Source organism: Channa argus, chromosome 2 (assembly GCF_033026475.1).
Source record: "Channa argus isolate prfri chromosome 2, Channa argus male v1.0, whole genome shotgun sequence".
NCBI classification, from domain to species: domain Eukaryota; kingdom Metazoa; phylum Chordata; class Actinopteri; order Anabantiformes; family Channidae; genus Channa; species Channa argus.
In genome coordinates, this window is record NC_090198.1 from 26,042,778 (window position 1) to 26,057,509 (window position 14,732).

The 14,732-nt window shown below is 39.8% G+C and overlaps 1 protein-coding gene across 2 annotated transcripts in view; it reads right to left on the bottom strand.

Annotated features, from left to right (window-relative positions):
• Window positions 1–5,758: 5,758 nt before the first annotated feature.
• The window catches only part of csmd1a (CUB and Sushi multiple domains 1a), a 378,013-nt gene continuing 369,039 nt past the window's right edge, over window positions 5,759–14,732 (bottom strand). For both annotated transcript variants that reach the window (XM_067487730.1, XM_067487721.1), the window contains one exon: window positions 5,759–14,712. In XM_067487730.1, the coding sequence (XP_067343831.1) occupies window positions 14,553–14,712 (160 nt within the window). In that variant the 3' untranslated portion in view covers window positions 5,759–14,552. The remainder of the gene's footprint in view (window positions 14,713–14,732) is intronic.

A 14,732-nucleotide genomic window follows, 5' to 3' on the forward strand; every position in this document is an offset into this window, starting at 1 on the left:
TCTTCTCATCGATCACCATTTTAAATGTCTTACGTCTACTCGCCCATTTATTTTCATATATACTTTAGATTTCTTTGTAAAGAACTTCTCCTTTTGTTGTTTTTAAATGTGCTCTGGAATCCATCCTTATTGTTAACATGTCAGACTCCCACACTTTTATTGTGCAATAGTAAAATGATCAATTATAGTATGAATAAAAATAAAAACAGAAAATCCACCAATTTCCTTCATTTTCTCTACTGCCGTCCACTCTAAAAATGAATAATTGACAGGTGCAATGTGGAAGCAGTGATGATAGAAATTCTGATAAGTGATGACTCATCCTGAAACGTACCCCTCCCTGTTCACATAAAAAACAAAGCCCACTATCCTGCTCTAGTACTGAGAATCAGGCAGACAACAGACTAAATCAAGCCCTCGTTATGCGTGAAAGTTCTATATTTACACAATCTTGTTACTAGAGTAAATACATTATGTGCTACTGATGAAATAAAGGAAGGCTTACACGACTTCTTCTTTTAACATATTAAGAAAATTGGTTCCTTTAGTGGGGACATATTGCCATGTGACAAATTCTTAGTAAGGTAATGACTGAGCCATCGCATGGTAAATGGTATGTTCATATACTGTATAGCACTTTTTTACCTTATCAGTACCCAAGGTGACACACACACACACACACACACACACACACACACACACACACACAGACACACACACACACACAGGAAAGCTGGCGTGAGCTCATCAGGAGCAACTAAGTTAGGGTTCAGTGTCTTGCTTAAGGAGACTTTTAAATGTGACAAGAGGAGCAGGGAATCGAATTAGCAACCTTGCGATTAGTGGATGATTACTCTATCTCCCGAGCCACGGCCGCCCCCAGCCCAGTAAAGGAGTCAGATCTTGAGCCCCCCGCCACCCTCCAGAGGAGATACAGTGAGTTAGGTACCCAGAGGCATGCGGAGGGCTGGCAAGGCCGATGCTGCCACAACCCCGCTTAGGTTAAGTCTCCGAGTGGTGGATCAGCCCGGGCCCATGTGTGTCTCACTGAGCATGACCCCTACCAACCTCCGCGAGCATGCTGCCATATATCAAGTCCATCAGCCCTTGGGGCAGGACTCAGGACAGGCAAGTGGACATAAACCATGCAGGCAAAACGCCACACATGCATTCACTCATATATTGCGAATAGGATGAAGATTCATCTGACCATATCCACATGTCTGCAGACCTACAGTAACAGCTTATGTATTTTATACCCTCAAGTATGCATTTATGTTAAGTTTGATGCACAGCAACATCCCTCCCTGAGCACATTTTTCCCAGTCGCCTGAGGAAAAGCTGCTCCTTTTTATTTTCCATGTGTATTGCACTAATCACATGGGCACCACAAGTTCTGACCCCATTTCTTTCCCATAAACCTTTAGGGTTTTCTTTCAAAACACTAGCCAGCTCAGCAGGGTATGTCACTAAGGCTCCTACCGTCCATGCCCAAATGATGAAACCCTCTTTCAAAGTAACTTCGATCTTCTTAATGACAAATTAGGATCAACTGGGTCTGAACAGTATTTTCATACACGCCAAAGAGCATGATTGGATGTTAATTTCTCAATTGTACCCTGCGGTGCACCTGTGTGGAAGCATCTGCATCCTTTATGTTTCTCCACTCATTTATTCAGTTTTTTTCTTTTCATTTGTCACGCATCTGCACATTTTAACTGCTGGCTGATTCTGAATTGGGGCCCTACAAATCTATGAAGTGTTTAGTGAAACTAATCAATTAAGGTAAATAAAATAATGTAGCCTAGCCTAGATGTACGGACACAAATACTGAACCGTTTGACTGCTGAAAAAGGTAATGACCATCAAAGATGAGGAGGTGAGAGAGAATTAATCCCAAGATTAGGAATAGGAGAGTAAATCACAGATGGATGTAGATGAAAACAGACAATGATGATAACTGGATAACAAATAGCTGCTTCAGCCAGGTTAAAATTAGGGGGGGAGTTTATGTCAGTCTTATTTTTTCTGGACCTTCTCTTTTTTAATTTTTTTGTCCTAATTTCTTGAGGACATATATATTTCTATCATTATATGCATGATTAGTTGAGTCAAACACTAAACTCTCTGAAGCAATAAACAGCAAATTGATCTGAGCTAAACTAATTTTATCAGTGCCTGAGATGGGATAGGGTCAGTCCTGGTGAAAGACAGAAGGATTAAAGATCCTGTGACATGCAATAAATAGATACCGACAGTATATGCATCAATGTGTGTGTGCACGTGTGCCCAATCATGCATTTGAAAATGAGTTAAAATGTGAGGATGTTACAAACGGTCTGTCCCTCTCTCTTTCCCTGTATTTCAACAGACAGAATATTGAGTTATCAGATCAGTTTAATAAAGCATCAGCGAAGACCATCTTTCTCGCAAAGTCCACCGACCTACACACACACACACACACACACACACACACACACACACACACACACACACACACACACACACACACACACACACACACACACACACACACACACACACACACACACACACACACACACACACACACACACACACACACACACACACACACACACACACACACACAGACCTTGAAAATAACACAGGAAAATAAATCAAAGAATAGCTCACCGCTGGAAAATCCATAAAAGACTACACAACACCAAGGAAGGTATTATCTGTTAAAATCGGTCCAAATTTCCAATGATAACACGCCACCGTGGTTTATTTGTTAGTTTTAGGTGCAGGGATGCTTGTTAAACTGGCTTTGTGGCAGTGGTGAGACAAACTGTACTGATGGGAAAGTTTTATCAAATGTTAAAAACAGTTGTTTCTTAATTAGTGGGCGATACGTCTCATATCATCCTCTAATCTTGTGTTGCCGTATTACTTCCTTCAAGCCTACAGCACACTTGTCACAGATAGAATTTGAATTCCCACAGTACATCTTAGCTCGAGGTAGCGGTATCAGAAAGTAATTGTCTAAAAGTCACCACTTTGTGTTTTGGCTGGTGGATAAAGCTCCTGTTGTGGGATAATAATTAGCTCCCCTGCGTTACGTTTGCGGAGTTGATCTCCTCGCAGGTAATTCTCTGAAAACAACTCACTAACCTGTATCTGTGAAAGAGGTAGGATGTCTGAGTGACCGTGGGTTACAATAATCGCCGCGCCTCTGCATTTCCTTTAATGTGGATACAAGTTTGTTTTGCAGGATACTTATTGTATCTGAGGGCCTCTGCATACTTTTAAGTTTTCAGCCTCAAATAAGGCGAGCATTAAAGGCATTTGAGGGAAAAGTGAAATGTACGTTTAGAAGCCAGCAATTGCTGGTTTGAATCATGTCTCGAGTCTCCATAATGGTTTAGACAACAACAACTCTAACAAGAACAACACTGCGGATGACTTACATCCCATTTAACAAATGATACATCTTTACTTCTCTGTGGGCACAAGAAGCAAAGTTATGGTGACTTTAAAGCCCATTATTGCACATCGAAATAAACGGAAAAACCGGGCATCCTGTTGTTCAAATAAAATAAACTTTTTCATCCAATTGTTAGAGCTAGACAAAATATGGGGCTGCCATTCGGAATTTTGACAAAGTTTAGGTTTAAATGTGGACTGTTCATAATAAATTAGTTAGCACACACATCTTGTTTGTGCCAGAACAAATCTCACCAGCAGGCCTCCAGTTTCCAGGAGGGATCACACATATCACACAATGTTACCGAGGAGATTTTACAGCAACACCGAGCAACAAAAGGCAAAATACAAACACAATGGATGTTTCAAGAGTCAAACCTTTGCTGTCATGAAGGAATTCAGTGCAGGTATTTAAGGCAGGTTTAGATGCCCATAACCAAACAAAAGCACAAAAATGTCTGTGGTAGTAATAATGATGGGGCCAACGCACGTTTTACTCACCATTAAAAACACAGAGGAGCTGTCACTGGCCTTCCTCTCTGTATAGATGTACCTGTCACACAGAAAGCAGCACGGTTCTGGTTCCACAGGTGAAGCGGTGAAGGCGCCTGACGTCACGGCGTGTGCGGAAGGCCACAGAACGCCCGAGCAATCCCCGAACAAAACAGTGTTGTCTGCTGTGCTACTACTCCACCCAGTCCGGTCTGTGTCCTTACTTCATACCGGAGTAAAACATGATAAAATAACGAATATTGATAACACGGTATTGCGCCACAACGTTTTTAAATGACAGCGCACTTTTCACTTCAACGGAAGCGCGTTTTAAACGAACCAAAAAAGTACGGTGGCCCCAAAGGAACAATACACGGCTACAACAGTTGTAGCTTAATTAGCTAACATTAGCTTAACTGGTTATCCAGTGTTAGCTGTTAATCATTTGTGTTAATGTAACAAGATAAGTAATAAGTAACAAGATTAATGTAACCAGATAAGATTAACAGTATCTTAAGTAAAAATTCCATTGGTGTTTCATAATTTGGCGGTTATGAGCATATAGCTAATGCTAACCCTTCCATGATGGCTTCTGTCTAGAGTGGGCACCGGAGCTGGGCAGAATGGTGGGGTAATATTTTCTGTAATCACACATTTTAAATATAAATCTAACCAATCTCACAGCACAGCTGCAGCCATTAGCCTGCACTGTGGTTCGTTTAACATCTTGTTTGTGAGCTGGATTACTTGCTGAGAAGCCTTATTTTTCGTGGGCTCCCGCTGCTCTACAGAAAACCACATGGTTTAACTTCCTCTTGTGATATTATTAGATACATTTTCTGCAACTGCTTATTCAAGCACATTATTGATGCTATACTGTACAATGCATAAATTAACTACATAGTATTCCCAAAGAAAATACTGCACTTTCTATAGGTGTCACAGCCAAGTATGGATTGTTTTGTTCATTATGCTCTAACCCTTTAGTCCTGCTTTGTAATAATAATATATCTTAGATAATAGAGAATTGCTACTTGAATTTAAAATAAACTTCTGTGGGCTTGAGTACAATGTGTTCACACAGCATGAGTGTGTAATGACAGACTCAGGGTCAGGGGTGGTTGAAGAGGTGAGGCTACGGAATTGAAATAGAAAACATAACCTCAGCTGACCTCTCTTCACTGGTCAGAGTCTTTATTAATGCCAGCACATATTTTACTGCTCCAGCTGCTCTGTTCTGTCTTACTTTGTTCCATCCAGTACTTTTAATTATTAGATTTTATTACTTGTCCTGATGTTTTATTTCTTGCACCATCCATCTTAATTCTCACTTCCCTTTTAATGTCTTGTTTAGCACTTGACATCTAATCCTGATTTTCCCTTAAATGGTTGCCTTTTGGTGTAGCTGTATTTTCCTATACATTCATATGACTTATGACTGATGGAACCTTTACTTTTGTATTACAAATATTTACACTGATTTCTCAGTTATATACAGTAAGTTGCTTTTGCTATTTGAAATGTAACCATATAAACAGTCCAACACAGATGAACAATTAACTTTTTCCCCAATATTCTATTAAAAATATGTAAAAATCTGAGCATATTGTACATATAGGGATGTAAACAGCTGCTTGCAATGCGATAATATGTGGTCTTTGACCTTTACATTGTTTGCCATCAGTAACTACTGTATATGGCACAGTGGGGATATTTTTAAATACTCTACATAATGCTAATGGCAAACAAACAAATTACAGTATTTACCATTCACTTAATTGTGGATTATACTTATTAGAGTCATGAGCAGGTGCTCCTGTCTGAAATGGCCAGCATGTACCGGACTCAAAAGTTCTTTAAAGATGATATCCTACAATGTGCATTTGTTGTAGACCAACAACAGCTTAAACTCACCCAACCAGTATTGTGCTGTGCAGAGCAACTGGTGAAAACCCGAGAAAACATGCAAAGTCCACACAGAGAGGCTTTGGCAGTGGATTCAGCACACCAGCTTACACAAACAATGGCACAAAAGTGGAAATATTGTATCAAAAACTTTATTCTCAAATAATGTCTTCAAAATAGCTGATAAACTGAGTCTCTTTAACAGCAGGTTGTGAGGCTGCATTCACATACAGTATCTGTTGTTGAACCCCTTATAGCGTTCCGTATTGTTTCTGTCTTAGGATCTCATTGGAGGATAGAAAAATATACTTTTTCTGTCCTTATTTAAACCAGTTAATTAATCTCAGAGTACCATTTCTGTTCCACCATTCACAATAGCAACCTCCAAAAGTGTTGCCCATCTGCTAATGCTGCTCCTGGAACCTAAATTCACCAGTGCAATCCCACAATGTCTAAGCAAGGAGAACCGCATTCCTCCTTGTCTAGACAGTTATCAGGCGATATTTTGGGCCGTAAAGGGATCAAGTCATCCAAAAATCTTTCGTGCCTGTGGAAGTTGTCCCTCTCCCAGATATAGACATTAGGATCAGCCACACAGGGCTGCTGTTACACAAGAACATTGTCTTTTCTTTCCATCCATGAACACTGTTCCTGACAATATGACACTAAACATCTTGTGTGATGGTCTGGTGATTTCAAAAATGTAAATAAACAAAAATGTAAAAAGATTTTTTTAATGTGAGAAATCACCAATGCTCAGGTAACTGTAATAGTGCAACAGATGAATTCAATGCCACCCACAATTGTTCCATGTATCATAACTTTAAACACCATATTTTGCAATTAATGTTGACAGGCCTCAAGCTGTGAAGAAGTTGGAATTAACATATCATTTTACAAGACTGAAGTATTTCAGATGAAAAGCACAGACACAGACGTCTTTCCAACGTGAAGAAGATTAACTTCAGATCCCTTAAGGTTTTCTGTTCCTGTGTAAAAGCAGCCATAATGGACAAAAGAGATTATGACAGGTTGATATTTGATACTCAGTTGGAACCATAGATTTTTACATTGTGTAACAGTAAAAACATTGACTTTAATGAACAAGGGTTTGTTGTACCTACATCATTAATCATAAAAAGTACAGCATCTTTATCTTTTTTTTTTTTTACAAATTCTCCATTAAAAATAGATTTCTGTACAAAATTTTTTTTTTCTTTTGCACCTACTTCAAGTTCAGCAGCACATGATGATGTTGAGAGGTGACATTGGTGACAATGGTGGTGATTATGATGCTTAAAACAATAACGTTAATGATGATGGAAACGTCTGCGCATATCTGTGCCATTTGGGACAAAATAAACCTAATTTTTAGTACACACGTAAAAAGCAACGAACAGCCAGTTACTGCATGTCAATATGTGTTGCTGAGAACACATCCTGTCACTGTAATGTGTGAACACAGCACTAACACTGTACGTGTGGTGTCCAAATCTACAAGCTGCCATTTTCTGAAATGACAATCCACCTTTTGCACTGATGAGCGAAGCTTCGCTGAAAATAACTCCCGTTCAATTCAGACACACCAGGTCGAGGATTTTCTTCACAGCTCTAATGCTGAATGCCTGGCATGAGAAGTTAGTTGCATTCAGACTATGGAGAAGGAGGTGGTCCTGTCAATGGCAAAACAACTGCACTTCTGAATATTTTAATTTAATTACACTAAAACCACAACCAGTCCAGATTTATGTGGTGTAACTGTGTATGTGCATGGAAAGAGGACAAGGATTGTCCTAAAATAGCTCCACTCGCCCACTGTACTCTGATTTCCATCTGGCAATAAAATAAACAGTGGTACAAGAAAAAGTGAGATCATTGACTTAAGTAAATTTATCAGTAACAGAGTGGAGAAAAGGAAAAAAAAAAGCATTCCAATACTTGGAAGTACAACATTAGTACTCTTTATGCAGAATGGCTGATTTCACATCTATCAATATGATATGAATGAAATAAAATTATTGATGCGCTAATGTGTTCATCGCTAGTGCTGCAACTGGTACCGATGTAGCTGAATTCAACAACCTTCTGTGCTGTTTTGATGATCACATCTTGAATCTAATAATTATAATTTAAGTTGCATTGTCCTGGGCATCTTGTGACTTTTACAGTGGAGGTCAATAGTCTTCTGCATTTGGTATTAATGTACTGAATCTGAAAAGTAACTAAGAACTACATTATTCTCCAATTAACGTAGTGGAGTAGGATCACAGAGTATTCGCCTCTAAAAGTAAAAGTATTGTATGAAATATCAGAAAATTTAAATATTCATGTAAAGTAGAGACAACTCAAATCTGTAGTACAGTAATTGAGTAAATGTACTTAGTTGCTTTCCACTACTGAAAACAAAGATTAGATCAAGTAAAAATATAACTTCATTCAAGTCCCATACTAACCCCATAACTAACTTCCTGTTCCAGTGCGAGCAGGACTAAACCTTTGTTTCCCACACTGTCGGAAAAGTTCAGCAACTCCACGCTGCAGTCCGCCCTGGGAGGACTAGCACTATAATAATGTGATTTAAATATATATGTCTGCAGTGAATCTATTCTGTATTTAATTCTTGCCGGGGAAAAAAAGCTCATTTCTGCCTTGCAACACTGTGAAAAGGCAATTTGTGACATGTACCGTATATATTTTTAGCTTGCAGTAACCTGGGCCCCTTTGTTTTAATGAGGACTGCTGACAATACTACTTTACAGAAAGTAAGCGACAAGATGTGGACCTTCTTTCTAAACTGTGGAAAGTCTGAGTGGAAAACACACAGTCAACCGTGTATTTTAAAATTTAGTAGGCAGCTATCACTCCTTTTAACAGTGAGGACTGCTGACAACACAAAATGAAGGATAAATGTGGAAACGTCTACACAAATTGTAAAATATCTTGAGTGAGGAGAACATTAGGTAAAGTCTGCAGGCATCTTAGAGAAGGGATGTGTTTAGCTGAATAGCACCCATCACATTTTAAAACGGATAAGCAGGAGAGCGTACTTGTACTGCTATATACAGTATTTTCGAAGGCCAGATGTGACTGTATCACGAAGTAACAGACTAGCAGCATGTGCAGCCTCCCCACTGTCTCTTTCTTTTTAAACAGAATATCTACTATATGCCAGTAAAGGTCTTTTGTTATAAGAATGCGATTCTATTAAGATTGAAAATTAGTTGTGGCATACATTCAGTTTGAATGAAAATGCTAGGATCACGTCCACTACAGTGAACCTAAAGTACAGTCCTCTTTTTTTCTGCTGTTTACTCAGACATGTAGACGAGAAGAAACACAGGTGGACCTCAGAGAAGTGCCTCTCTTCCCGTTTCAATCAGCAACGTTTATTTAACTTTAATTAAATAGCCAAGAAAATGGATTATCTCCAACTGTTAGGTCGGAATCGGCCTCATTCCAAGTTTAAATGGACACAATAGGGATCCATTTTTATGATTGTGTTGAAGACTACGGTGAATGATAGTGATATTTCATTTGATTTAAGTGGTATATTCTCACTATTTCTCTGCACCAACATCATGACTCGGCATATAACGCTCCTTCCATAGGAATGCAAATGGAATCACGGACATGAAATGCAAAAGGGAGTACTACCTAATACGTCTATGATGAAAACAATTACTGACAGCAGGCATCAAAACGGCGGAAGACATCTGCCACTACGCAGCTGGTTACCATGGGAAACACTGAAGCTCGTTCTTAAAATTGAATCTTTTTTTAGTCTGGCAGTCATAAAATGGATCTCAGACAGCTTCCTGTGAGCCTTCAGCAATACTGCAGTAATTTTAGAACTTGAGATCCTATTATGACCTGTGTGCCATGACCTTTACAAGATTTGGCCTCGTAGTTCAGTTGGGCACGCAAGATCTGAAGTCTAGCTTGTGTAGTGCCACTCTGATCTTTGTGTACTAGAATAAAAAGTGAAAACGTTGAGTTCAAATTATTTTGCATGTGCACACCAGGACATCGGATCTGTGTCATTAATTGTTAAAAATTAGACCTTTTATTACGCCTGCAGAAACCTCGCTGCCTCTAATTTTCAAGTCCTATTATGCACTCTTGACTCCATAGGAGATCTCCACTGAATTAATTAAACCAATTAAAACGGAGGCACTGGGTGCATTCCAGCAGTAAAAAGAGAGGAGGATCCTGATCTTGTGAGCAGACGCTCCACTGTTATTTACAGATGTCTTGTTTATTGCAATGAAGAGATTTTGAAAGCGTGTCTTCTCCGCTGTCACACTCTGCCAGTATTTCAGCTATTACACACATACAGTATGCATTTCTTTACTTTCTGCTGAATGGGCTTGTGGCTGTCTGAGCCCAAATCTGAAGTAGTGTGTGTGAATGACAGACTGACAATGGATGTCATAATACTACCGATATGCTGTAGTTATGCTTCCGCACACAACCGCCATTTCATTTGCAACATTCAGCTCTGCAATGGATTCATTTTCAATTAAATGTGCTGGAAATGTAAATAGAAATTGCAATTTGGTTTTTAATGTATTTGCACTTATTTCCCTAAAATAGGTGGATGAACCTTCTCATGCCAATTTTTTTCAGTATTTGAGTTATGGAGAAAATCCTTTCTCCAATTTAATTATTGGCCTGAATAAAACACTGCAATGTGACGTATTTCATGGAGCATTTTATTAGTCGTATGTTTTTATAATCTACCTCTCATACAGATACCGCACTTCTAAATGGATATGGGTTGTAATGTTTTGTTGGTACGTATATGACAGACTGAGTTTCAATGACTGAAAACAGGACCAACTTAAAGGAAAAGTAATCTGGATACTAAAAATCATGCAGGTTTCAGCAAATGCTTGAGGTTAAAACTTAATGCCAGAATGCTGTGCATGGAGTGAAGACACTACAAGACAAACACTCAAAGCAGTTACATCTGTGATCTAAACCAAGTGCAGCATCTTTTGAAAAATAAAAATACTTTTGAGAGAACACTGCGAGAAATAACAAGCTTGGCAAGTGCTTTCAGACTAGTGAGTTTCCTAAGATCTGGCAGACTTGTGGGTGTTGGTATGATATTTTTTAAATAGGATGAATGGGAGGTCACACTCGCAAAGCTTGTGTATTTGTTGCAGTGAGGTTCCAGCATTGATAAGCAGGATGTAACTTATTCTCTGCACACGAGGTATTTCTCAAACAATGGAGGGGCTCGGGGGGGGAGATCCACTTTCGACAACAATTATTGTGCATGTTGTCTTAATGCTCTGTTTGTTTCCTGCCTTAAGTGACCCATTCACAAACGGATCACTCGGTGCTGTGTGCTCTTTAAAAAGGTGTGTTGAAATATGACCAGGGGCTTCAGATATGTAAAGTGTGTTCGAAGACGATGCATGATAGATGCAAAATTACCCCCATCTCCTCCTTCTCTTGCTCTTTTAAAGCGTGAATGTGTGAAACTGAGGTCAGGCCATTCCTGCCTTCAGTGAAATTTCCTGATAAATAAAAGTTACCAAAAGAAAAAAAAAAGCCATTTCCAACACAGCTTTTTAAAGTGAACTAGAGAAACAGTCAAGTTGTTTCTGAAAACTTATACTGTCTACAGGAAGGGGAGTCCATGAGACACAATTTAATCTTTGTGTAAAGCCTATCAAACTGTGCAGCAAGGCTGGGCAGTGTACGAAAGGAAGCTACGTCATCTAAATTTTGGTTTTGGAAAATGTGGGAAATGCTTGAATCACCAAATCAATATTAGTGCTTCTCCTGATGTCACTCACGTGCCAGTGCCAGCAGATCTCTGGACTTATGACGTTCTCTAAGCGCTCACCATTTCTTTGACTGTGAGCTTTGCCAGTCAATACGCTCGGGTCCCTGACGGCCGCAGCAGCTAAAGACAATGAAATAGTACCAGAGAAAGGTCACGTTACCTCAGTGTTATAGTAACATCGTCTCTCTCTCTCTCTGACCTTTGTGTGTGGGCTTCACTTTAAGAAAGTAACACCGTGTCAGTAGAAGCCATAGTGAAGGCATAGTGTTAGCAGCCTCTTAGGAACTGAGCGTTTTCACAGACAGTATAAAGTGTAGGTCACTCATCTTTGGAAATGTTTAGAGCCCAATATGCAATTTGTTCACTGTTGCACAGCTACTGTATTTCTGATATAATATTTACATTATGTAAAAGAATAATGGTGTTGCTAGTGGTATTTTGTCTTGTTGGTCTTGCACATAACGACCCCATTTCCTGGTAAAGAGCACATAGTTGTAATTAATGTGAATTGAATCATCATCAATCATTGATCAAAAACAATGAATCTTCTATAAAGTAAAAAAAAAAAAGAACAAAACCAAGCAACACTGAGATTTAGTATTTTTTTCACCCAGCTCTACTATACAGTACACAGCGGGAGAACTACACTTTATATACCGTATGTATATACTGTAAAACTATAACCGATAGTACCATTAACAGTATTTTGTGATTGTGTTTGGAGATCAGACACCATTTATACAAAAGAGGGGAGCAAAAAGATTCTCCTACATATCTCTAATTCACAGGATCGTTGTACTTTAGCAGGAAGATTATTCAGTATGAGCTTTCAGAAACAACCACTGCTCAAAAGCAATGGCAGGATACGGTGCCAGAACATGTGACACTAGGTCCACAGGTAAACTGATCCCAACTTCCGGGTTGGCTAGCGTGTTACCATGGCAACTAAATAAACAAGGGTATACCGTAGCATGTGGTCACACACATCCGCTAACAGGGAGTGTGAAATATAAATGTGTATATACAAATTCTCTGTAACCCTGTATTTTGTCATTTTGTCAACTTTTTAAAGATAGAAGTTTTTGAATAAAATTCAGTTTTTTGAGTGACTCATTTTTCAAACCCATTTCAGACCCAAAAATTATTCCTTTTTTCATAACCCAGTCAGAAAAACACACTAGTGCAAAATTTGTGCGGCTTAAGGGTTTATATAAAGTTTCTATTCAGGGGTCCCCAGTTGCAGTGGATTGGGAAGTCCCATATGGGGCCACTGGGTTTTTGAACATAAGAGTCTGTTCATCAATATCTTCACTGAAGAAAAATGCCAGAAGAGACAATTAGAGACATTTGCCTCTGTTTCCACAGTAACCTGTCCTCGTCTCTCGTTTCCAGCACAACTGACAGAGCTGTCTGTCTATCCACGTGTCTGTATCTCTAATTTCTGTCAGTCAACCTGCTTATCTGTTCCTGATAGTGTGGCTGGAGAGCATACTCTAGGAAAAAAAACAGTCATCACCTGACCGATAATCCCGACCACAGTCACGAGAAGACAAATCATTTCCTGGATTTGGCCACAGCTGATTGCAGCAGTCGACGATCTTGACAGTTTATTGCCTCCAGGCTTCCACTTGTTCAGAGAACAAGCACAGAATCCTGGCTAGTCAAAGAACAAAAATCTGTTTTCGGACTCTTTGATTGTATTAGACAGGCCTCTGGAAACCAGTCCATTGTGTACACCAGTGTGGTTTTCTGGTTCAGCACAGTCTGCCTGGTGGAACACTGTGTGTAGAACTAATTTTAAGTGTATAGTATGCCTAGAGTCTAGCACTCAGTTAGAGAGCGTTCACAGTTTCTAGTACTAAACCTGGCAAAATAGCATTTGCAAATTCTTCATTTGGTACGTTTTAGCCTAATTAGTCCCTGCATACTGTAGGCAGACTTTGTCTTAAAAGGCTGAAGGTTAGACAATCACAGGACCTATTTGGAAATCCATTGGCAACTCAGCTCATCTAACACTGGGATTGTCCTGCTCTATTTAACCGATCCCATTTAGTTCTCCAAGTAGGCTAAAACAAACTTATTAAATGTATCTGCAATTATTATTTGACCCTGGGTTGTATAGCAGTTCACCGCTCCTAGTACTAACGTAGCAGGACTGCATGAAAGAATTGGCCTGGTTGAACTTGGCTGCATTTGGTTGAGTCCAGTCCTGTAAAGTCCAGCGTGATGGAAGTCCAGTGGAAGGTTTTTGGTCCAGCACCAATGGTTTATCGTGTTGTCATACGGGAACTGTCCAATTACTATTCAATGTCCGGACGGGACTGAGATGTGGAATAGTCTATGTGCTTCCCCTGAGGGTAAAACCTCGCACTGGTCAAACCCATGTCTGACCTGCAGCAGGGGAGCTAGTACAGCATGCCTTTACCACTGTGCAAATTTGGCATGGAGGTGGGGGGTCAAGTTGGTGGTAAACCCATATTCCCAGGGGGATTTCTGCCCATGCAAAGCCCTTTTTTTAAGTAGGCTGGGTCAAGCTTTACAGAACTGACACTGGACTGTTTAGTAAGTATGACTTTCTTGGAGGACATTTAAGAAATATTCTGGTCCCAGCACTGATCTTCTCAACAACAGGCTTCACTTTATTTGAGGATGTTATTACAGTATCTACTCCCTCGTGGTTTGTATTTTGCCCCTTCAGACTAAAGGGAGAGCTGGATGATACCATTGGTCAGGCAGCTGGCAGAGTGGAGCTGCATTACTGTGTACAGGACCAGTGTGCTACAACACAGACTGCTCACGGTGACAAGTCCAGATCATAAGCATGTTAGTTGTTGTTTGGTCAAACCACGCCGCGGACTGCAGCATGGAGACTGGGCTGAACCACTGAATTTGCAGTGGCAGGTCTGCTGGACTATACCACCGTGCAGACTGTATTGAGTGTGGTATCAAATCGAACTGCCTTAGCCTCAGTGGGCTTCATGTTGGTGTCATACATTGGATTTTCAAATGATGCCTGACCGTTGGAGCTCTCATGGCCAACATAGCCATTGAACTGGACCTTGGGACGTGTCCTGAAAAACAAAAAGGAAAA